The 23,364-nt window shown below is 41.7% G+C and overlaps 1 protein-coding gene and 1 non-coding gene across 2 annotated transcripts in view; one reads left to right on the forward strand and one right to left on the reverse strand.

The window, feature by feature from the left end:
* Window positions 1–23,364, reverse strand: part of LOC129649765 (phosphatidylcholine transfer protein-like) — an 89,261-nt gene that overhangs the window by 35,005 nt on the left and 30,892 nt on the right. Inside the window, exon 7 of the mRNA XM_055577565.1 lies at window positions 6,162–6,917. Coding sequence (XP_055433540.1) covers window positions 6,842–6,917 — 76 coding nt within the window. The 3' untranslated portion in view covers window positions 6,162–6,841. The remainder of the gene's footprint in view (window positions 1–6,161; window positions 6,918–23,364) is intronic.
* On the forward strand, window positions 16,791–16,875 carry LOC129651906 (small nucleolar RNA Z195/SNORD33/SNORD32 family). Its single transcript, XR_008714403.1, has one exon. It is a non-coding gene; the product is annotated as a small nucleolar RNA Z195/SNORD33/SNORD32 family (small nucleolar RNA).

The following is a 23,364-nucleotide window of genomic DNA, read 5'->3' on the forward strand; positions in this document are numbered from 1 at the left end:
ATTTGTGCAATTTAAACCAATAAAAAAAAATTCTAATAAAGTTATGAGACTATAATTGTCATTAATAATAGCAGAAGAAAACGAAAACACCATTCTAAGATACTATGAAAAATGAAGGAATAATGAATGCTCACCAATGCCTAATTTTGCACAGGGAACAAAGTTAGGCTTTACCTATTGTGATTGATCAGTGTTTTTGGTTTTATTTTTAGTTGGGGGACTAAAAGAATATGTGTTCTTATTCACTAATAAAAGGTATTAGGCACCAAGAAACTGAAAAGTTAATGAAACGTATTATATCATAGACAGAAACATCTGTGTATAGATCAGAACTACTTTCCTTGGGACAGTTTTCACAGTACTAATTTGGTTTGTGGATTTCCAAGATAGAGCCATGATCACGAAAACTAGCTTTGCAGTTAAAAAATTTTGGTGTTTAAGAATCAGGCAAGTCACTTCAATTTTTTAAACTTAATTACATAACAGTAATATAAATATAATAATACAAATGAAAGCATTTTGTAAAGTGAAAGCAAACACTTATGAAATGTGTTATCTCAGAGCATGTTCAGTCACCAAGTCATATCCAACTCTTTGCAACCCTATGGTCTGTGGCAAGCCAGGCCACAGATGGTCCCTCACCATCTCCCAGAGACTGACCAAGGTCATGCCCACTGAATCAGTGATGCCATCCAACCATCTCATCCTATATTGCCCTCTTCTTCTGCTTTCAATCTTTCCCAACATCAGGGTCTTTTCCAGTGACTCAGCTATTTGCATCAGGTGGCCAAAGTATTGGAACTTCAGCTTCAGAATCACTCCTTCCAATGAGTATTCAATGTTGATTTCCTTTAGGATGGACTGGTTTGATCTCCTTGCTGCCCAAGGGACTCTCAAGGTTCTTCTAAAGTGCCAGAGTTCAAAAGCATTAATTCTTCAGCACTCTGCCTTCTTTGTGGTCCACCTCACATCCGTACATGACTACTGGGAAGATCATAGCCTTGACTATATGGACCTTTGTCAGCAAAGTGATGTCTTTGCTTTTTAATACACTAGGTTTGTCATTGCTTTCCTGCCAAGAAGCAATGGTCTTCTAACTTCATGGCTGCAGTCAGCATCTGCAGTGATTTTAGAGCCCAAGAAGAGGAAATCTGTCACTGCTTCTACTTTTTCCCCTTCTATTTGCCATGAAGTAATGGAACCTGATGCCAAGATCTTATTTTTTTTAATACTGAGTTTTAAGCTGGATTTTTCACTCTCCTCTTTCACCCTCATCAAAAGGCTCTTTAGTTCTTCTCTTTCTGCCATTAGAGTAGTATCATCTGCATATCTGAGGTTGTTGATATTTCTCTAGCAATCTTGATTCCAGCTTGTAACTCATCCGGCCTGGCATTTCACAAGATGTGCTCTGCATATAAGTTAAAGAAACAGGGTGACAATGAGCAGCCTTGTCACACTCCTTTCTCAGTTTTGAACCAGTCAGTTTTTCATGTAAGGTTCTTACTGTTGCTTCTTGACCTGCATACAGGTTTCTCAGTAGTTAATTCGAACTTCTATAGCTGAGCTGATGTGAATCTGTTTCAAAGGCCATCCGAATCACATTTGTTTTATTCTATTCAACTTGTAATGTTGAATGTTGTCTGTTCCTACTAAAATACTCAAGAGTTTTATCTTACTAGGGCAATGGAGTGGCAAAGTAGGGTGATGAACCTGTTGCCAGGCTCCAAAGCTCATAAAATAGTAACCTATAAATTGGTTAAGAGTAGATTAAGTCTGCTGAATACTTGTTGTAACAGAAAGTGTGCTAAGGGTTTTCATTTAATCTTTAAAATACCAGTTTTAAAATCCATTCTATTACACTCTCCAGATTTTACATGAAGAAACTGAAGTTTAGAAAAGTAAAGTAACTTGTCCAAGTTCGCATGAGTAGATCAGAGGCAGAGCCGAAGTTTGGAGCCAGTTCTGTTCAATTCTAGAACCTATTTCTCATCTCTAAGTCACCTCTTACTGATATGGGATCTATAGACATGAAGCAGAGAACATAACTTTTAGTCCAATTAGATCTGCAAGCATTTTTATGCCTAAAAGACTGTAATGAATCATAGCCTTAAAAATATAAAATGTAATACTAAAAAAGAATTTAGATATCACCCTTAGTTTATTCTTTTACTTATTTAAGTACTCATTTGTTTATAGATGTTTATTGATCAATATTTATCAAAGTGGCTACATTAAAAGATAAAAGAATAAAATTAAATAATAAATAAATAAGAATTCTCCTTAAGTACTGATCCCCTGGAGAAGGGAATGGCTACCCACTCCAGTATTCTTGCCTGGAGAATCCCATGGACAGAGGAGCCTGGTGGGCTACAGTCCATGGGGTTGCAAAGGGTCAGATATGACTGAGTGACTGAACAAGAACAACATGAGATTTTATGCTTTCATGGCTATAATAGCTATTATACGGTACAAAGATGCATGAGATGCAAATTCTTATCTTTAGCTTGCTGTTCACAATAACACAATTTACTACAGAAAATAGTTAGTGTATGTTACATATTATCTAGTCCACCACTTCTATAAATGAGAAAATTGTAGTATAAAGAGTTAATACCTTGAATAAAAACTTGATTATCCAGTTAATCAAATCATGTTGTCACCAATCCAATGAAGACTAAGGGTCCCTAGTGTATTCCACCTGCTAATATAAATACAATGCACACAAATCAGCTGCTAGGGAAAGGACTTTATAGTTTTGCTTGTTGAAATATATACCTTAGATAGTTCAAAAAACTAGATCTGTTTGACTCCTGAAAGGGAACAGAGAATAAAGTTATCCACCACCTTCCAGTAAAGGGATTCAGAGAGTAGCTGGAAGTGTTGTATTACAAAGTCCCTTCCGTTTCCCTGACTAATCACCACAGGGGATGTTTCAGGCCAAGTCTAGGGTTTCACTTCGGTTGTGATCCCCAGACTGAAAAGCTGCACTCTCATATTAATTGGCATAAAAATTGGTGCCTTGAATCTTCCCTTAGAGTAGAGCACTCAAGTTTGGAATCCAAAGCCTGACTGGGATTGTAGACCATGTTCTTCATAACTTCTACCAACTTAATTTAGACCATTTCCACCTGGAAAAGGTCTCTTTCAGGTCCTCTCTGCTCACTGTCTCACTAGGGTTGCATGTCCATGAGAGTAGATCAGATTTCTTTGGAAGTCAAGAAACCTTACAATGATACTACTCTCTTTCCTTCAAAACCAAAATATGATTTTTCAAGTTTTTGCCATTTGTACTTCCCATATGTGAGCTTGGATTTGTCCACTTCTTGCTATATGCACTTCTCACCTCGCCAAAGCTGCAGGACTGCTCCTGACATCCTAGTGACCTGTTGATGGTCTCTCTGCGGGAGTCCACTCCTGACACAGAGACAGAGAGCTGCATTAAAATGCTGAGTCATCCCCTGATCTCACCCCATCCCCTGGCCTCCTTGTAACCATTCCTGGGCTTCAGGGTGCAGTAAATACCATTAACATTTCTTCCCTGGCCTGTAGAGGCCTCTGCCATCTGATTGGACCTTCCTGCACCTCCTCCCCATCTTCTCCACCCTCCCTTAACTCACTAGGCCACAGTCTGCTGTTCTTTAGTTTCTGGTCATACCAAGTGTCTCCTCAGCTCAGAAATGCGGCCCTCACTCTTTTCTCTGCCTCAGCTGCTCTCCTGACACCCTTCACTCATTCCAGTCTTTTGGATTTCAGCCTAAATCTTCCTTCTAGGGACTTTTCCTCAGCCTATTTTATTTGTTATCTCAGCCATTTACCTTTTTTCCTATATAAAATGTACTCCCTCAGTGGGGAGAGTGGAAAAGCAATGAAAAGTAAACAAATAAGTGCTATTTGCTCTCCAATGATGATATTGATCTGTAGTTAGTTGAGCACATGCCTTCTCCATCAGAGCATAAGTCCAACAGCAGAGACCTGTCCATCCCTTTCACCACTGTATTCCCAGTTATAAGCCCATACCTGCACGTAAATAGGGCTTCCCTGGTGGCTCAGCTGGTAAAGAGTCCGGCTGCAATGTGGAGACCTGGGTTCAATCCCTGGGTTGGGAAGTTCCCCTGAAGAAGTGAACAGTTACCCACTCCAGTATTGTGGCCTGGAGAATTCCATGGACTATATACTCCATGGGGTCACAAAGAGTTGGACACAACTGAGCAACTTTCACTTTTACACATAAATATCTGCTGAGTGAATTAATATAAGAATTCTGTGGATCTTCCTATATATTCACATGTATATATATATGAATATGAATTGTGTACCTAATTATTTTGTCAGTACCATTAATTTTTAAGTTGTGCTCAGTTTTCTACACAGACAATCATTTTGTCAGGAGTAGGGAAGATAAATGTTTCATAGCTTATCCAATAACTATACCAAGTATTTTCCTTTCCCATGTTATCATATGGACTGAAACATCTGAGCAGATGTCTCCAGCTCCATCATGGGAAGTAGAGTACATGAGCAGGGAGAGCTCCAGAGCCCCAGTCTTGGTTCAAAACTGAGAGCTAAGCTTTTGTTGGTTTTCTAATCACTTTGCAAAAGAGTTATGAGGGGAAACGGGTTCTACTCTCAAAACTAAACTTGAAAATCACTGGGCTAGAACTTCTGGAACATATGAACAGTGGTATCCCAGCCATCCTTGTCTTTTTTAGAAATGATCATTTATTGACTATTTAATATGAGTCAGGTACAAGCTCTAGGCATTGTATATCAATATTTCCTTTTAACAAATAGTTTTTAAAAGACTAAGTGAAATGTCCATAGATGCAAAGAAAGTAAGTATTACAGTCAGGATTCAAATTCAGTTCTTTCTAATTCTAGCCGTTTCTCATAATTACGAAGTTAAATAAGGCCTTATATAAGGAGATTTTGAAATACTTTCTCCCCGTTAGTAATTTGACAAATTGTACTTTCTAAAACACGGCCACGACAGTGCCTCTCACCCCACATAAGCCCCTGTGTCGTGACTGTGACAGCCACACCAGCGAGAGGCAGAGCCTACGTCCCCTCATCGCGAGCCAGGGTGACCTCTGCCCACACCCAGAAGTGACACGCTATAACTCCTAGGACCAAGTCACAGAAGAGAACACTGCTTCCTGTTCCTCTGGAGGCTTGCCTCAGTTTCTAGACACCATGACGTGAGGAAGGCCAAGAAGCCTTGGAGGGGATCCAAAGGCCCTAGTCCACAGCCCGGGCTGAATTCCTGGCTGGCAGGCAGAACTAGCTTGCCAGCCATGCAAGTGTGTCATCTTGAAAGTAGATCCTCTAACCCACCGTTTGTATACTCCATTGAGTTGCCCCAGCAAACACTGCATGGAGCAGAGGTGAGCTGGCTTCACTGCTGCTGCTGCTGCTGCTAAGTGGTTTCAGTCGTGTCCGACTCTGTGCGACCCCAGAGACGACAGCCCACCAGGCTCCCCCGTCCCTGGGATTCTCCAGGCAAGAACACTGGAGTGGATTGCCATTTCCTTCTCCACTGAGTCCTGCCTAAGTTGCAGATACACAAACAAAACAAATAATGGTTGTTGTTTCAAGCCGCTAAGCTTTGGGGTAGTTTGTTAAGCAGTAATAGATAACTAAAACAGAAGACATTCTATACACCAGAAAAGGTGAAAAAATTCTACTAACAATTAGGTTTTTGAATATACAGATTATATGTATTAGTATCAAGAATACAAAAAACATCGACAAAGCAAAAGACAACCTACTGAATGGGAAAAAGTATTTCCAAATGGTATGACTGATAAGGGCTTAATATCCAACATATATAAACAGCTCGTATAACTCAACATAAAAAAAAAAAAACCTCAGTTGAAAAATGAGCAGAACTGAATAGACATTTTCCAAAGAGGAAATTCAGGTGGCCAACAGGCACATGAAAAGATGCTCACCTTCGACAATCATCTAGGAAATGCAAATCAAAACCTCAATGAGATACCACCTCACACCTGTCAGAATGGCTATCATCCAAAAGAACACAAATACAAATGTTGGCAAGGACGTGGGAAAACGGAACCTTGTTACACTGTTGGCAGGAATGTACTTTGGTGCAGCCACTGTGGAAAACAGTAAGGAGATTACTAAAATAATAAAAATAGAATTACCGTATGATCCAGCGATTCCACTCCTGGTGTATATCAAAAAAAAAAAAAAAAAACACTAATTCAAAAAGACAAATGCACTGCAATGTTCATAGCAGCATTATTTATAACTGCCAAGATATGGAAACAACCTAAGTGTCTGTCAACAGATGAAGGACAAAGAACATGTGGCACAGGCGAGGGGCTGCTGAGTCTCGATATCATCTGCCCACCGTGGTGCTGGGCACTGGCCTGCATTGCCTGTCTCCGGAGGCCCAGGATAAATATAGCAGTGATGCTGATGCTGGCAAACAAACTGAAGCGCGAGGACAGTCTTAAAGGTCCTGGGTGTCACCCACAGCCTCTGACTCCACTCAGGGGGTTTCTGTGACAGACAGGCTGTTTGTTAAAGATGTTGCAGAACTTGAGGCTAATTTACCTTATAGGTGTAAAGTGCATTTTTCCGACCCAAGCGAGCTTCATTACTTTCAGCTGTCACCCTAGATAAGGGTTACTAACAGGTTGGAAAATTTCAGTTTGAAGCTGAAGTTTTCGATGCATACAACACGGTGCTTCCCAAAGTGAACTGCTTGACCCAGATCTGGCACCCCAAGTCCACAGAAAAAGGAGAGATACATCTCAGGGCACTGACTGGGCCCCCACAAGGATGCTGAAGGATGTTGTTTGGAGAAGAAACTCTTTATTTACTGATCCTTTGAATTTTGGTGATCCACTGGATATAGAAGCTGCAGAACATCATTTAGGGGACAAGGAGGTCTTCTGGAATAAAGGGGAAGACTACATTAGCATTACACCAGAGGATATGGGGAGAGGGACTGCAGGGCCCTGGACTGTGCCTTAGAAGTTGGTCTCCAACTGAAACCAGAAGGGAGCCTCCTCCCAAGTACTCAGCTCCCCTCAGTCCCACTGGGCCACCCAAGTCCTGTGATCCCTTGTTGTCCTGAGGAAGAGCCTCTTCCAGGCCACCCATTGCAGAGAGCCCCACATAAATATAGCCAGAAAATATATTTGGAGTTCTAAAAGAGTTATCTGCTTACCTTAAGATGCTTATATTTTGAACTATACCGCATGGACTGTTGATGAGATTCTCGAGAAGTTGTAATGAACTCAGCACTGAGGCTTGAGTTTGCTTTTCCCCCTCTCAGAGTTAGTCCTTACACGGGTGTTGCTAAGGGTGTGTTCAGCGCAGTCACAGATTGGCGCTCAGAACCCTGCTACAGACTGTGATTGGAGGCGAATTCTGGTAGCTGCTCCCATGAATGTCGCCCCTACTTAAATGCAGTGAAGCTTCCCAGAGTACAGAGCCATTCAGTGTAGAGCTCTTACTGCAATGTGTATTTTCCTGAATTTGGAAGAAATAATCCATGTCCCAGGGCTTCCCTTATGGCTCCGAGGGTGAAGAGTCCGCCTGCCATGCGGGACACCCGGGTTTGATGCTTAGGTTCAGAAGATCCCTTGGAGGAGGGCATGGTGACCCCCTCCAGTATTCTTGCCTGGAGACTCCCCATGGACAGAGGAGCCTGGCGGGCTACATTCATGGGGTCTCAAAGAGTCAGACACGACTGAGCAACTGACCACAACATGGCAATCCATGTCCCAAAAGTTCCTGGTGCTGGAAAAGAGACTACAGCAGGCCCTGGGCACCGCCCACTGGGACGGACGGTGATGGGAGGCCGGGAGCCAGCAGGGAGGTCTGGCAGTGGCTGTGGATGGCCTGGCATGTAACATGGTCTCCCCGCAGTTCACATCAGGGGATGCGCTACTCCTCCTCTGATACCCCTGTGAGTCCTACAAGATCTCCCCTCCACCTGGCAGGACTCACGTGTTTGATGTATTTTTGGGGGCTGGATTCTGATTCCCTGAACCTCAACCTCAACCTCCTCACAATACGTGGTTTCCAGGTGATGCATGGTGCTTGACAGTAAAAGATTTTTGTCTCTTAAAAAAGGAAGAAGAAGAAGTGGTTTATATATACAATGAAATGCTACTTGATCATAAAACAGAAGGAAATTTTGCCATTTGCAGCAATATGGATGGACTTGGAGGGCATTATGCTAAGTGAAATAAGTCAGAGAAAGACTGACTGTATGCGATCACTTATATGTGGAATCTAAAGTAGAACAAGCTAATGCCTATAATGAGAAAGAAGCAGACTTACAGATACAGAGAACAAACTAGTGGTTACCAGTTTAGGGAGAAAAGTGGGGAGGAGGGTGAAGAGGTACAAACTGTTAGGGATAAAATAGACTACAAAGACATATTGGACAGCATGTGGAACACAGGCAATGTTTTACAACTAAAAAGGGAGTATAAGCTTTAAGACTGTGAATCAGTGTAGTGTAGACCTGTGACTTACATAGTACTGTGCATCAACTAGACTTCAATATAAAATATTAATCTCATCCCCCCAAAGAAAAAAGTACAGTGATTTTATGCTACCTTTCACTAAGCTATTACTGTTGTGGTTTACAACGTCAATCCTCTCCTTAAAGAATTATATTTTTACTTTTGCAGAATGCTTCAAAACCATGCTTTTATTGTTCAGTTTTAGCTCTTTTAAGCTATGTCTTTACTATTCTTGAATTCTTAATTTTGACCCATCCTCAAAGTTCTGTAAGCATTGATGATTGGCATTTAGCTTTAGGAAGAAGAGCTTGATTTGTGTTCCTTTCTAGAATGCATGACTTTCTGTGTTTTAAAAGCTTCAATTCATGCAGAAAGCTTGGTTTGTCGTTTATATTCAAGAATTTTGCCTTAGTACACCTAGGCATGTGTTTCATTAGTTTTTAGTGAGCCTTTTTTAAAGATTATTTATTATTTTGGTTGCCCTGGCTCTTTGTTGCTGCATGCGGGCTTTCTCCAGCTGTGGTGAGTCGGGTCTACTCTTCCTTGGGGTCGCGGGCTTTTCATGCAGTGACTTCTCTTGCTGCCGAGCACGGGCTCTAGGCGTGCAGGCTTCCATAGCTCAGCACATGGGTACAGTCGCTGCAGCTCCTCGGCTCCAGAACGTGGCCTCAGAAGTTGTGGCGCATGGGCTTAGTTATTCCCCAGCACGTGGAATCTTCCTGGAGCAGGGGTGGAACCTTTGTCTCCTGCATTGGCAGATGAATTCTTATCCACTGGGCCACCAAGGAAGTCTTCAGTTCAGTTCAGTTCAGTTCAGTCGCTCAGTCGTGTCCGACTCTTTGCGACCCCATGAATCGCAGCATGCCAGGCCTCCCTGTGCATCACCAACTCCCGGAGTTCACTAGTGGATCTTTGTAAAGCTTCAAACAAATATTTCTTTAACTCAAAAATGTCTTCTGTCATTTAATTGTTAATTGTGTTCTTCTGGTTTAATTTCCTGCTCTGGAATTCCTATTTTGCATAATTACATCTGTTGGATTCCTTATTTCTTATCTTTTTTCTCATTATTTTCAATTATTGGTTGTTTTCCTGTGAGTCTTGAGAGAGCTCTCAAGTTTTTTTTTTTTTTCAGCTTCATTAATTGATTTTTTTCCAGTATAATTTAGGGCATTCATTCCTTCAGCAGGGGGTGAACATGCCAAAGACATTTCTAATTTTCACTCATTCTTTCCAGACCTCAATTATTTCCTTATTCATGATAATCAATCCTCATTTTGGAGATGAACTATCTTCTTGGGTCCTATTGCAAACAAGATTTTAAATCTTTTAAAATGTTCGCTCTTTGCTTGTGACATATTTTGGTGCAATTTAGTAGGAAAAGATAAGCAGCGCTGGGAATGGGAACTGAAAGGAGAAATATTCGGCAGTACTGTGTACTGTGACTCTTAGTACTGATGTATCTGTTTTAGACTCCAGGGTTAATTATGGAGTGTTATCCATTTTGGCTCTAGTTTCTAACATATCTTCATGGAGAATATGAAGCATAAATATTATGCAAAAATAGCAATGAGAAAAGCTTAGGCAGACTCAAAGTGCTCTCATAAGGATGGGACATCTTGCAAGGCAACACCATGTAGCCGTTTTGATGATACATTTATTGACATGGAAAGATGTTTGCCATATACAGTTAGTGCTAAAAGCACATTTTTGAAAACATATGCAGCCTGATCCTATTTTTTGTGAGAAAAATAGCATACATATTAGTCATAGTCACAGGCTGGAGAACTGTAATCTTTCTGTTCAAAATGGGGCTTCCCTGATAGCTCAATTGGTAAAGAATCCTCCTGCAATGCAGGAAACCTGAGTAAAGAATCCGCCTGCAATGCGGGAGCCCTGGGTTCGATCCCTGGGTTAGGAAGGTCCCCTGAAAAAGGGAACAGCTACCCACTCCAGTATTCTGGCCTGGAGAATTCCATGGACTGTATACTCCATGGGGTCTCAAAGAGTTGGACACGACTGAGCAACTTTCACTTTCACTTTGTTCAAAGCAGTTCAATTTGCTAAATCAATACAAACTTGCAGTCAGTAGAGGGCGCAAGAAGTGAGGTGAAAAAGCTGATGTATGAGTAGGATGAAATTTTTCATAACATAAAGATTATTCTGATTTTCTCTCCATTTGTTTATCAAAGAAAATTTCAAAAGGATCACAGAAGCATAATTGCAGCTTGACTATCATTCTGCAGAATGTTTGGTGTTAGCTAGAGAGTCAAAGCATATACTTTCAGTGGGTAAAGGGAACAGAAAATTATAGAGTGCCTATTTTGTGCCAGGCACTAACATATACATAATACACTGTAGTATGCTACATAGAACATATTTTGATATTGCATCAGACACTGCAAGCAGATTAACACAGTCTTGATTAAACTATAAATCTTGGAGATACTGACAAAATCTCACAGCTACAGATCACTTTGCAGTTATTAAATGCTTTCAGATTTACTATTTCTTTTCATACAACATTCTGTAGAACAGACTCTTCTTTTAAAGATGAAGGTGGGGTGGTTTCTGGAGGTGTGTCAAGATGAGAGATTCTCTGAGCAAGGTTTTTATTTCTGGGTATGCTGATTTCCTCATGCTGTCTCTCAAATAATCAAGAAATCTTCAGATATAAACAACACCTTGGCCTCATGAAAGAAGCTCATGATACTAGCAATAAATAATACCAACATACATCAAAGGATTTGTGTTCTCCATTATTTTTTTTATAGGATTTGACATGATACCTCACATCTCTGACTCTTGGATTAATTAATATAGATTTGGTGGTTTCCAAAAGTCAGTGCTGTGAGAAGGCTCAAGAGAGGACCCCAGTGACAACTAGAAAGAAAGAGGGGCCCTCAGCCTTATAGCTACAAGGAACTGAATTCTGCTGACAGCCCCACAAGCTTGGAAGAGGATCCTGAGATCCAGAAAGGAATACACCCCACTGATATCCTGATGGCAGCCTTGTGAGAACCTGAGCAGGAAACTCAGGATGGTCTACAATAAATAATCAAACTGATCACATGGACCACAGCCTTGTCTGATTCAGTGAAACTATGAGCCAAACCATGTAGGGCCACCCAAGAGAGACGGATCATGGTACAGAGTTCTGATAAAACGTGGAGAAGGGAATAGTAAACCACTTCCTCATTCATGCCTTGAGAACCCCATGAAAAGGCAAAAAGGTATGACACTGAAAGATGAACTCTCCAGGATGGTAGGTGCCCAATGTGCTACTGGAGAAGAGGGGAGAAATAGCTCCAGAAAGAATGAAGAAGCTGAGCCAAAGTGAAAACAACACACAGTTATGGATGTGACTGGTGGTCAAACAAAGTCCAATGCTATAAAGAAGAATATTGCATAGGAACCTGGAATGTTAAGTTCATGAATCAACATAAATTGGAAGTGGTCAAACAGGAGATAGCAATGGCACCCCACTCCAGTACTCATGCCTGGAAAATCCCATGGACAGAGGAGCCTGGTGGGCTGCAGTCCATGGGGTCGCGACGAGTCGGACACGACTGAGCGACTTCACATTCACTTTTGACTTTCCTGCATTGGAGAAGGAAATGGCAACCCACTCCAGTGTTGCCTGGAGAATCCCAGGGACGGGGAAGCCTGGTGGGCTGCCGTCTATAGGGTCGCACAGAGTCGGACACGACTGAAGCAACTTAGCAACAAACAGGAGATGGCAAGAGTGAACACTGACATTTTTGGAAACAGTGAACTAAAAGGGACTGAAATGGGTGAATTTAACTCAGATGACCATTATATCTACTACTGTGGGCAAGAATCACTTAGAAGAAATGGAGTAGCCCTCATAGTCAACAAAGAATCCGAAATGCAGTGCTTGGATTCAATCTCAAAAGCAACAGAATTATCTATGTTCATTTTCTGGGCTATCTATTCAATATCATTAATCCAAGTCTATGCCCCAACCACTAATGCCAAAGAAGCTGAATTTGAATGGTTCTATGAAGACCTACAGGACCTTCTAGAACTAACACCAAAAAAAAAAAAAAAAAAAAAAGATGTCCTTTTCATCATAGTGGACTGGAAAGCAAAAGTAGGAAGTCAAGAGATACCTAGAGTAATAGGCAAGTTTGGCCGTGGTGGACAAAATGAAGCAGGGCAAAGGCCAACAGAGTTTTGCCAAAAGAACACACTGGTCACAGAACAATCCCTCTTCCATAAACAAAAGAAATGACTCTACACATGTACATTACCAGATTGTCAATACTGAAATCAGACTAATTATATTCTTTGCAGTCAAAGATTGAGAAGCTCTATACAGACAGCTAAAACAAGACTGGGAGCTGACTGTGGCTCAGCTCATGAACTCCTTATTGCAAAACTCAGACTTATACTGAGGAAAGTAGAGAAAACCACTAGACCATTCAGGTAACTTATGATTATACAGTGGAAGTGACAAACAAATTGAAGGGGTTCGATCTGATAGACAGAGTACCTAAGAACTATGGATGGTGATTTGGGACATTGTACAAGATGTTGTGATCAAGACTATCCCTAAGAAAAGGAAATTCAAAAGGGAAAAATGGTTGTCTGAGGACGCCTTAGAAAGAGCTGAGAAATAAGAGAAGTGAAAGGCAAAGAAGAAAAAGAAAGATATATCCAACTGGATGCAGAGTTCCAAAGAATAGCAAGGAGCAATAAGAAAGCCTTCCTCAGTGATCAATGCAAAGAAGTAGAGAAAACAATAGAATGGGAAAGACTAAAGATCTCTTTAAGAAAATTAGAGATACCAAGGGACATTCCATACAAAGATGAACACAATAAAGGAGAGAAATGGTATGGACCTAAAAGAAGCAGAAGATATTCAGAAAGGTGGCAAGAATACATAGAAGAAATATACAAAAGTGATCTTAATGGCCCAGATAATCACAATGATGTGATCACTCACCAAGGGCCAGATATCCTGGATTGTCAAGTCAAGTGGGCCTTAGGAAGCATCATTACAAACAAAGCTAGTGGAGGTGATTGAATTCCAGCTGAGGTATTTCAAATCCTATAAGACCATGCTCTTAATGTGCTTCACTCAATGTGCCAGCAAATTTGGAAAACTCAGCAGTGGCCACAGGACTGGAAAAGGTTAGTTTTAATTCCAATGCCAAAGACAGGCAATGCCAAAGAATGTTCAAACTACTGCACTTTTGCACTTATTTCACATGCTAGCAAGGTCATGATCAAAATTCTCCAACTAGGCTTCAACAGAACATGAACCGAGAACTTCCAGATGTGCAAGCAGGATTTAGAAAAGGCAGAGAAACCAGAGATCAAATTGCCAACATCTGTAGAATCATAGAAAAATTAAAAGAATTCCAGAAAAACACCTACTTCTGCTTCACTGACTAAGCCTTTGACTGGGTAGATCACAACAAATTGTGGAAAATTCTTAAAGAGATGCGAATACCAGACCACCTTACATGCCTCCCGAGAAATCTGTATGCAGGTCAAAAAACAACAGAACGGGACATGGAGCAACAGACTGGTGCCAAATTGGGAAAGGAGTACATCAAAGCTGTTTATTATCACCTTGCTTATTTAACTTATATGCAGAGTACATCATGCAAAATGCCAGGCTGGATGAAGCAAAAGCTGGAATCAATATTGCCAGGTGAAATATCAATAACCTTAGATATGCAGATGACACCAACTTTATGGCAGAAAGTAAAGAGGAAATAAAGAGCCTCTTGATGAAAGTAAAAGAGGAGAGTGAAAAATCTGGCTTAAAACTCAACATTCAAGAAATGAAGATCATGGCATCCAGTCCCATCACTTCATGGCAAATAGATAGGGAAACAATGGAAACAGTGACAGACTTTCTTTTCTTGGGCTCCAAAATCACTGCAGATGGTGACTGCAGCCATGAAATTAAAAGTCACTTGCTCCTTAGGAAAAAGCTATGTCAAACCTAGACAGCATATTAAAAGCAGAGATATTACTTGGCTGACAAGGATCAGTCTAGCCAAAGCCATGATTTTTCCAGTAGTCATGTATGGATGAGAGAGTTGGTCCGTAAAGAAAGCTGAGTGGTGTAAAATTGATGCTTTTAAACTGTGGTATTGGAGAAGGCTCTTGAGAGTCCCTTGGACTGCAAGGAGATCAAACCAGTCAATCTTACAGGAACTCAGTCCTGAATATTCATTGGAAGGACTGGTGCTGAAACTGAAATCCGATACTTTGGCCACCTGATGGGAAGAACTGACTCACTGAAAAAGACCCTGATGCTGGGTAAGGTTGAAGGCAAGAGAAGGGGTTGACAGAGGATGAGATGGTTGGATGGCATCAGCGACTCTATGGACGTGAGTTTGAGCAAGCTCCAGGAGTTGGTGAAGAACCAAGAAGTCTGGCATGCTGCAGTCCATGGGGTCACAAAGAGTAGGACACGACTGAGCGACTGAACTGACCTGAGCTGATTTGGAGAGATGCACTGAAAAAAATATGAAAAATAAAAGCAGTGTGGAGAGGATATGTCCTGTTTGTTGTTTTTCCTCTAAAGTGGTCTCTCTTTTAAAAAGTAATCATGATTGTGAATGGTGGTACTCTTGTTCTTTTTAGTACTTATTTAGCAAAAGACAGCAAGCACATAGATACAGAGGACAGATTAGTGTTTGGATTGGGTGTCATAGGTGAATTGGAGCTTTTTTGTTCATTTGGATTTAAATAAGTCAAATCGTTCTTTGAAAAAAAAAATTATATCATTTACACAAAATCTGTCCCATTAGTGTTAACTCTATCCCCAGAGATGCCAGCTGAGACTCACATGGGACCTTTGTCAATGTCTGCTGTGACATGACATTTACTGCTTGCCAATTCTTGGCCCATTCCAATTCCCAACCATCATTGTTCTGAGATAATTTTCCCAGAGTGTGAGAGGGAACAGGGAGAAGAAACTCATTCAGGAGGAATCATTCCTAAGGCATCTGGATACAGATGAGATCTCCTCCTATGTGCATGTCATGCAGACTTCATTTAGATACAAAGGGATGGGACTGGGTTCCTAGTGAGAAATTTAGTCTCTTCACTTCTGCTTGGTCTGTATGGAGCAGTTCCCTGGTTACTTCCCCTGATTTGTGACTGGTTGACCACGCAAGGGAGGGAGGAGGGAAGTCAGCTGAAGGGGCAGCAGCATCCCTCTGTCAAAGGCCCTGGGAGGGGCAAAGGGGGTTGAGCAGCACAGGGGAGAGTGAGTCATTTCTCTCCACTGACTGCAAACTCCACACTCACAGCTCACATCTCTCAGGAATCCAGAGTCCTCTTTGCCACAGTGGTGGATATTTTCTTCCTGATGCTCTTTGCCATCATGAAGTGAAGTGAAGTGAATGAAAGTCGTTCAGGCATGTCTGACTCTTTGGGACCCCATGGACTGTAGCCTGCCAGGCTCCTCTGTCCACGGAATTCTCCAGGCAAGAATACTGGAGTGGGTAGCCATTCCCTTCTTTAGAGGATCTTTGCAACCCTGGGATAAAACTCAGGTCTCAGGCATTGCAGGCAGATTCTTGACCATCTGAGCCACCAGTGAAGCCCATCATAAGTCTGCTCGTTTTGTCCTACATTATTTATCTGTTCTAGGGGCCTGCAGAGGCGATGTGGAGTCCACAGCTTGGGGAGGTGGGGGAAGATGAATCGGACTGGCCTAGAATCCTGCTTGGGGATGCACCAGTGAGTTTTTGCTTCTGGTCACTATTTTAGGCATTGATTGAAAAACAAAACTGTTAAAAATCTTGTTTTCCTATTTTTTCCTTAGATGCATTGATATAGCATTTCTCAGAACACTCTGAAAAGTGTAAGAGGCACCAACTTCTTTCTTAAAGACCTAATTTAAAATGTAATTATTGGGAGGGGAGTTCAGGATTGGGAACACATGTACACCCGTGGTGGATTCATGTTGATGTATGGCAAAACCAATACAATATTGTAAAGTAATTAGTATCCAATTAAAATAAATAAATAAAAAGAAAAAAACAAAAATAAAACCGTAAATGTGAAGAATTTTGCAGTAGAATGACTTTGGAATAGTGTCAGGGCAGGGGGAGGACTATTAATTCTCAGCTTTCTCTTCAAGGTGGGTGCTCAAAAAAAGTTTGAAATCCTACACCAGTCTCTCCCTCCTCATTTTGATTTTTACTGGTCTGAAATTCCCAAGCACACACTATTCTCGATCAGCAATGAAAACTACTGGGGTTCTAGGCTGCCAAGCTTCTCAGTCAAGCTCTCCAGGAGGCCAGCGATGAGGACTTTACCCACACATGTTCATGTCTCCCACTCATGAGATGAATCCACAGGCACTGCCATCCGTGGCCACCATTCCGCCTGCTTGGCAGGGGCAGCAATGTCTTCGCATGCCCCACTGAGCAAGCCTGCTGTCCTCTGCCCACAGGCATACTGCCCCGAGGACCACACGAGGCCAGGCTGCTCTGGACTGCCTCGGGGCATTTCAGGGATCCCAGCACTCCATGACAAAAAAGTGGATGATGTTCCTGCTGCTCTCTGAGTCCTGCGTCTGAACCTTATGCAGAAGTTTCCCTACCTAGGGCACCTGGCTCAGGAGGCTGGCTGGAGAACCAGGCAGTTACAGCCACCCTGGAGGAGAAGAGGAAGAAGAAGGTCAAGATCTATTTCCACAAGAAGCAGCAGCTCATGAGACTATGGAAGCAGGACAAAAAGAACAGAGAAGGAAATTTACAAGTTCCCAGAGATCCTCAATACCCATGCATTCCTACTCTGAGCACTCAATAAAACAGACTGCTTATTCTTTTTTAAAAAAACAAAAGCCAAAAACTGTCCATGAGCTCTTCAGATAACCTAATAGCAGATGCGTGGCATCCAGTCCCATCTCTTCATGGCAAATAGATGGGGAAACAGTGGAAATAGTGACAGACTTTATTTGGGGGGGCTCCAAAATCACTGCAGATGGTGACTGCAGCCATGAAATTAAAAGATGCTTGCTCCTTGGAAGAAAAACTATGGCAAACCTAGATAGCATATTAAAAAGCAGAGTCATTATTTTGCCAACAAATGTCCATCTAGTCGAAGCTATGGTTTTTCCAGTAGTGATGTATGGATGTGAAAGTTGGACTATAAAGAAAGCTGAGTGCTGAAGAAGACTCTTGAGAGCCTTGCAAGCAGTTCCAACCAGTCCATTTTCAAGAAAATCAGTCCTCAATATTTATTGGAAGGACTGATGCTGAAACTGAAACTCCAATACTTTGCCCACCTGATGCGAAGAACTGACTCCTTGGAAAAGACCCTGATGCTGGGAAAGATTGAGGGCAGGAGGAGAAGGGAACGACAGAGGATGAGATGGTTGGATGGCATCACTGACTCAATGGACATGAGTTTGAGCAGGCTTCAGGAGTTGGTGAAGGACAGGGAAGCCTGGCATGCTGCAGTCCATGCGGTCACAAAGAGTCAGACACAATTGAGCAACTGAACTGACTGAGATGGGGAAAAGTGGAAACAGTGACAAATTTATTTTCTTGAGCTCAAAAATCACTGCAGACAGTGACTGCAGTCACAAAATTAAAAGATGCTTACTCCTTGGAAGAAAAGCTATAACAAACCCAGACAGCATATTAAACAGCAGAGACATCACTTTGCAGACAAAGGCCCATAGACTCAAAGCTACAGTGTTTCCTGTAGTCACTTACAGATGTGAGATTTAGGCCACAAAGAAGGCTGAGGGACAAAGAATTGATGCTTTTCTAATTGTGGTGCTGAAGAAGACTCTTGAGAGTCCCTTGGACTGCAAGGATAAAACCAGTCAATCCAAAAGGAAATCAACCCTGAATATTTATTGGAAGGATTGTTGCCGTAGCTGAAGCTCCAATACTTTGGCCACCTGATACGAAGAGCTGTATCATTGGAAAAGACATGATGCTGGGAAAGATTGAAGGCAGGAGGAGAAAGGGATGACAGAGGATGAGATGGTTGGATGGCATTACCGACTCAATGGACATGACTTTGATTTAACTCCAGGAGCTAGTGAAGGACAGGGAAACCTGGCATGCTTTTAGTCTATGGGGTCACAAAGAGTCTACTTAGGGACTGAACAATGACGACAATGGGAAAAACATCCTGTTCATTGCTCTAAACCATGTGTTACTGTAAAAATACTTAGACCTCACCATTTTAGAAACACCTACCACTTCTTTCAGATGAGATATCTCCAAGCCTTGTATTGAAAGGAAATTATTATTTTAACCTTAGAGAAGGATCATGAAGTACAGAAAAAGTTGGAATATAGAGATTATCTGTGATGCATTTAAAGAGGAACAGAATGATTCAGGGTGGTTTTTTGAGATGGTCAGACTGCAAAGAAAATACTCTGAGGAAGTCAGGCTTCAATAGTCACAAACTTCAAATGGAAGAGCTAGATTAAATGGTAACCAAGCTCTCTTGTAGCCCTAACAGTATATGCATTCAGGACTTTTTGACATGTCTGTGTAGTTTTAATATTTGTGAATGCTTGTAGCCTTCATGTTTGGGATGTGAAATAATTAATGGGGAAGTTCTGGCTGACTGCAGCTGGATGGTGGCATACACACACACACACACACACACACACACACACACACACACACAAAGTATCAAAGCCTACGTTATCATGCAGCAGAGGTTTTTCTCAGCTGAACTCAACATGGAAACTAATTCATTCTGTTAAAAAAGGGAGGGAGGTATATAAACCAGCCCACCACAGTGCTGGGAGAGCACAGAGGCCACAGCGATGGAATGCCCAGGGTGTAAAGGAAGTCATAAAGTAGGTAAGCAAAGAGAGAGAGACAGAGTGGGGGGAGACCCTTCCTGAAGATAATAAATAACTGGAGAGGAATTCCATAGGCTGTACTAGAGGAAAAACTCTTTACAAAGAGTGAAGAGGCTCCCTTATTAATGCCACGTATTCTGTGCAATTACAGATGTAAAACCTGGTAACTTCCTGCACTGACATTCAAGGCCAGGAAACAAGGGAGCCCCAGCACAGAACAGAACAGAATGGTGCTAAGGAAAGTGTTTGACAGCCTCTGGAGGCCACAGAACACTGGACCAGACTTGGGCAGAGAGGGCCCCCTCAGGCCCGGCTGGGTCCTTATTAGACCCACAAGGCCTATCTTGGGCAGGGAGTTGAGCCTTTAAGGCTTCCACAGTCTGTTCATTTTAACAAAGTTCCTTGTGTTTATAATGCTCCAGATTAAAGATCTCTTCCAGATATTGGTACAGGGCACTGTACTGTTTGCATAACCTGAATTTTCAGTACTCCCCAAGCTTTGTGTCTGGAGAAAACATGAGAGAACCCTGTCTTCCTCACGTTGCCTTCAGCAGGCTTCCTTCTCCACTTTGCACTTTTACAGACCCATTCTCATTCCATCCATGGGCAACGCAAAGGCACAAGGCTGAGGGTTACAAGTGAGGGAAACCGAGGCACAGGGATGCTAACTGGTTTGTCCAGCGTCACCACATCTGAAACATAGAGCCCACCAGGATAAGCTAAAATGTAACTCTTCTGACACCTAGTGCGTCAGTCAAGTTTTGCTAAGGGGACTTCCCTGGAGGCCCAGTGCTTAACAACCCACCTGCTCAGCTGCAGGGGACCTTCAGGGGACGCAGCTGAGATCCCTAGTTGGGGAGATAAGCTCTCAGATGCCTCGGAGCAACGAAGCCTGTTCGTGGCAACTGCTGAAGCCCTCACATTCCGGAGTCCACACGCCACACGAAAGATCCCTCATGACACAACAGGAGTCAACAGTGAAGGCCTCATGCAGCCAAATAAATAGACCTTTTTTTTTTTTTTTAAGTTTTAAGGTTTAAGGCGCTGTGCGTTGGCACCGGGGACACAAGGATACACTAGGCAAAACCCCTACTCTGGAACTCGGGATCTCAGGGGAGATAAATGAGCAGCAACTGCCCACATGACTTGGTTCGGGCTATGATGTTTGTAAGTCTAGGGCAGTGCCCTCAACCAGGTACAGCTTTGCTCCTCAAGAGACATTTGGCGGTGCCTGAAGACATTTCCGGTTCTCATAACTCGGGAGCTGCTACTGGCATCTCGTGGGTAGAGCCAAGAATGCTGCTAAGATTCGTCAATAAACAAGACAGCCTCCCACAGCAAAGAGCTATCCAGCCCCAAATGTCCAAAGAGCCTAGGTTGAGAAAAACCCTAGCATAGAGCAGTATAGGGATACAGTGTAAGAAACTCAACTCTGCCTGGTCCTAAAATTGTGGAAGCAGGTGATGCTTGAAGTATCAGGAAAAATGAGTAAATAGCATCCCGAGTATCCAAAAGAACCAACAGGTGAGAGGAACATGAAATAGTCTATTGTACAGATATCTATAATTTTATCTAAGCTGAAGGTGACTCTTTAATGAAGTGGAACCATTGATGGTATTAACCAGAGACGTGTAGGCTCATGCACTCAATAGATTGTTATATTAGTGTTGAGCAGAAGATCTCAAACTTCATGTGGGGTATGAATAAAAAATACAGATTCCAGATCTACCAACATACACACACATGCACAAATATCCTGATGCAGTAACACAGTAGGTCTAGAGTAGAGCCCTGAAACCAGTACTTTTTATAAGTACTCCGTGCAAGTCTAAAGCAGGTAATCCAACTCCTCACTGGTATACAGAATATATTTGACAGTGGTAAAATTGCAAACTCAAAGAAAATAAAAAGGAATTTCAGAAAGAGACTAAACAAGTAGACTAAATCTTTTCTCTGTTCTGAACTGGGTGCTTATATAGGAATCTACTGCTTTAGTACAAGTCACACAGCAGGATAGCTACTCTTCCTGGATTCCTGGGATGGGAGAAGCACTGAAGAATTGCACACTCCAAGTGACACTTTCTGGGCAGTTCTTGGGGATCCCAATTGCTTCTCCAACTTCAAAAATTCTGTGTCCCCAAACCTTGCAGACACAGCAGTACTTGCTTCCTGTCCCCAAAGAGACTCATCCCTGGGCTTCCCCATCAGTCATATCACGAGAGCTTGGGTAGTTTTGTTAGCTCTTTCCCTTAGTCCTCTCATCTATGTGCTCTGATAATGATATGGGAAATTATAGAAGCCCAAATAGGATTTTTAAAATAGAAAGAAAAGAATAGTAAAGAATCTACAAGACAGGACCCTGAGATCTGACAGATGGGACTCAGAGGTTGGGTGTCTTGCCCAAGGCCACAAAGAGGAAAAAAGCTTCAAACTCATTCATGTTGATATATGGCAAAACTAATACAATATTGTAAAGTAATTAGCCTCTAATTAAAATAAATTTAAATTAAAAAAAAAAAAAAAAAAAAACTCAGATTTCCTGACTTTCAGTTTATGGTTGCTTTCATTGCTCAAGAGTGAAGAGTCAGAAATGTTAATTTTGTTGTGGAAACGACCCAAAACCTTACCCTGTAACCCTAGAAAGAAAGAAGGAGTCATATCAGAACTGTAAAGAAAATTTTCCAAACTAAGTTTACCTTAGAAAATAAATAGAAATAAATAGGGGAGAGAGGCCCCGCTGAGATCATGGAACCCCTCAAGTTAGAAGTCATCCAGAGATGCCAATGGCAAACTTACTGACCAGGCTCTGTGGTCCGTTGGAGTTCAAGGTGGACTTGGAGCCCTCAGTGAGAAGGAGGAAAGAAAATGCATTCTCATTCTTTGGCCATGTGCTATCTTAGGGCATTAGTTTTACCAAGTTTTACAATTGCTTTCACAAAGACAATAATGCCTGTTTCCTAGGTAGTTTATCTAAGTAAACAAGGAGACAGAAAGGTACCTTTGTGAAACAAGACTTTAAAATTTTTATCTAAAGAAAGAAGCGAGAGATCTGTTCTCCACTATTCCATAAGATAAGTTCGTTAAGATAAATAGTTCTAGTTTGACCTCAGTTCTTCTTGGCAAATGGCTCCCTTTCCCACCACCCACCCACGTCGAGAACATCAAAGTTTTAAAGTGAATAAAAATGTTTCCAAACAGTTTCTTCAGCTGATCCTATTCTCATCAATGGGTCGCTACAGAGGTTCTGTGGGAAGGTGATTGTATGTTTCTGGCAAAACAAGCTTGTCCAAACCCAGAGTTTACTCTGTTGTGACTGTAAATTCCTGTGAGCAACAGAAAGAATGCATATCATCTGAACACAGAAACGATAATGCACAGGAATTAGGAGGTAATCTTTAAACAGGCTGTGATTCTAGTTTCACCATTTTCCAAATAGTGACTTCCCCAAACAAGTCACTTAATCTCTTCATTTGTATATCAACACTGTCTGACACCTACCTGTCGGATTACTTATGAGTATTAAATGAAAAATAAATCTATAAAAAGCATATAACAATATAATACCAAGTAACTGTTCAATAAATATGTGTTTCTTATTAGGTAAAGCCATTGCAGAGTCTACAGGATGCCCACCACCCAAGAATCTTGGAAAACTGCAAATATTAAATGAATAATTAGTTACAACTAAATAACTAATGTACTTAGCACTAAATATCTGGACACTTTAAAGTAATCCATTTGAATAATATCTCAGTTTTCAAGTTTATATCTGACTTCAGTGTAGAGTCATCCTTTTATTTGTTTACTTATTTGGCAAAAATTTTCCTTACTCATTCACACAATTACTGATACTGATACAAAAAACTTATGAGGGATTTTCTAGTTAACCTGATCCTGGAAAATCCAACTGTGAAAGCTTACTTACACTGAGTGAGGCCCCAAAGAGGACATTTCTAAAGAAATCCAGAGTGAACTGGACTGCATTTATCAGTTCAGTTCAGTTCAGTCATTCAGTCATGTCCGCTCTTT

This window comes from Bubalus kerabau, chromosome 4 (genome assembly GCF_029407905.1).
Source record: "Bubalus kerabau isolate K-KA32 ecotype Philippines breed swamp buffalo chromosome 4, PCC_UOA_SB_1v2, whole genome shotgun sequence".
Classification (NCBI taxonomy): domain Eukaryota; kingdom Metazoa; phylum Chordata; class Mammalia; order Artiodactyla; family Bovidae; genus Bubalus; species Bubalus kerabau.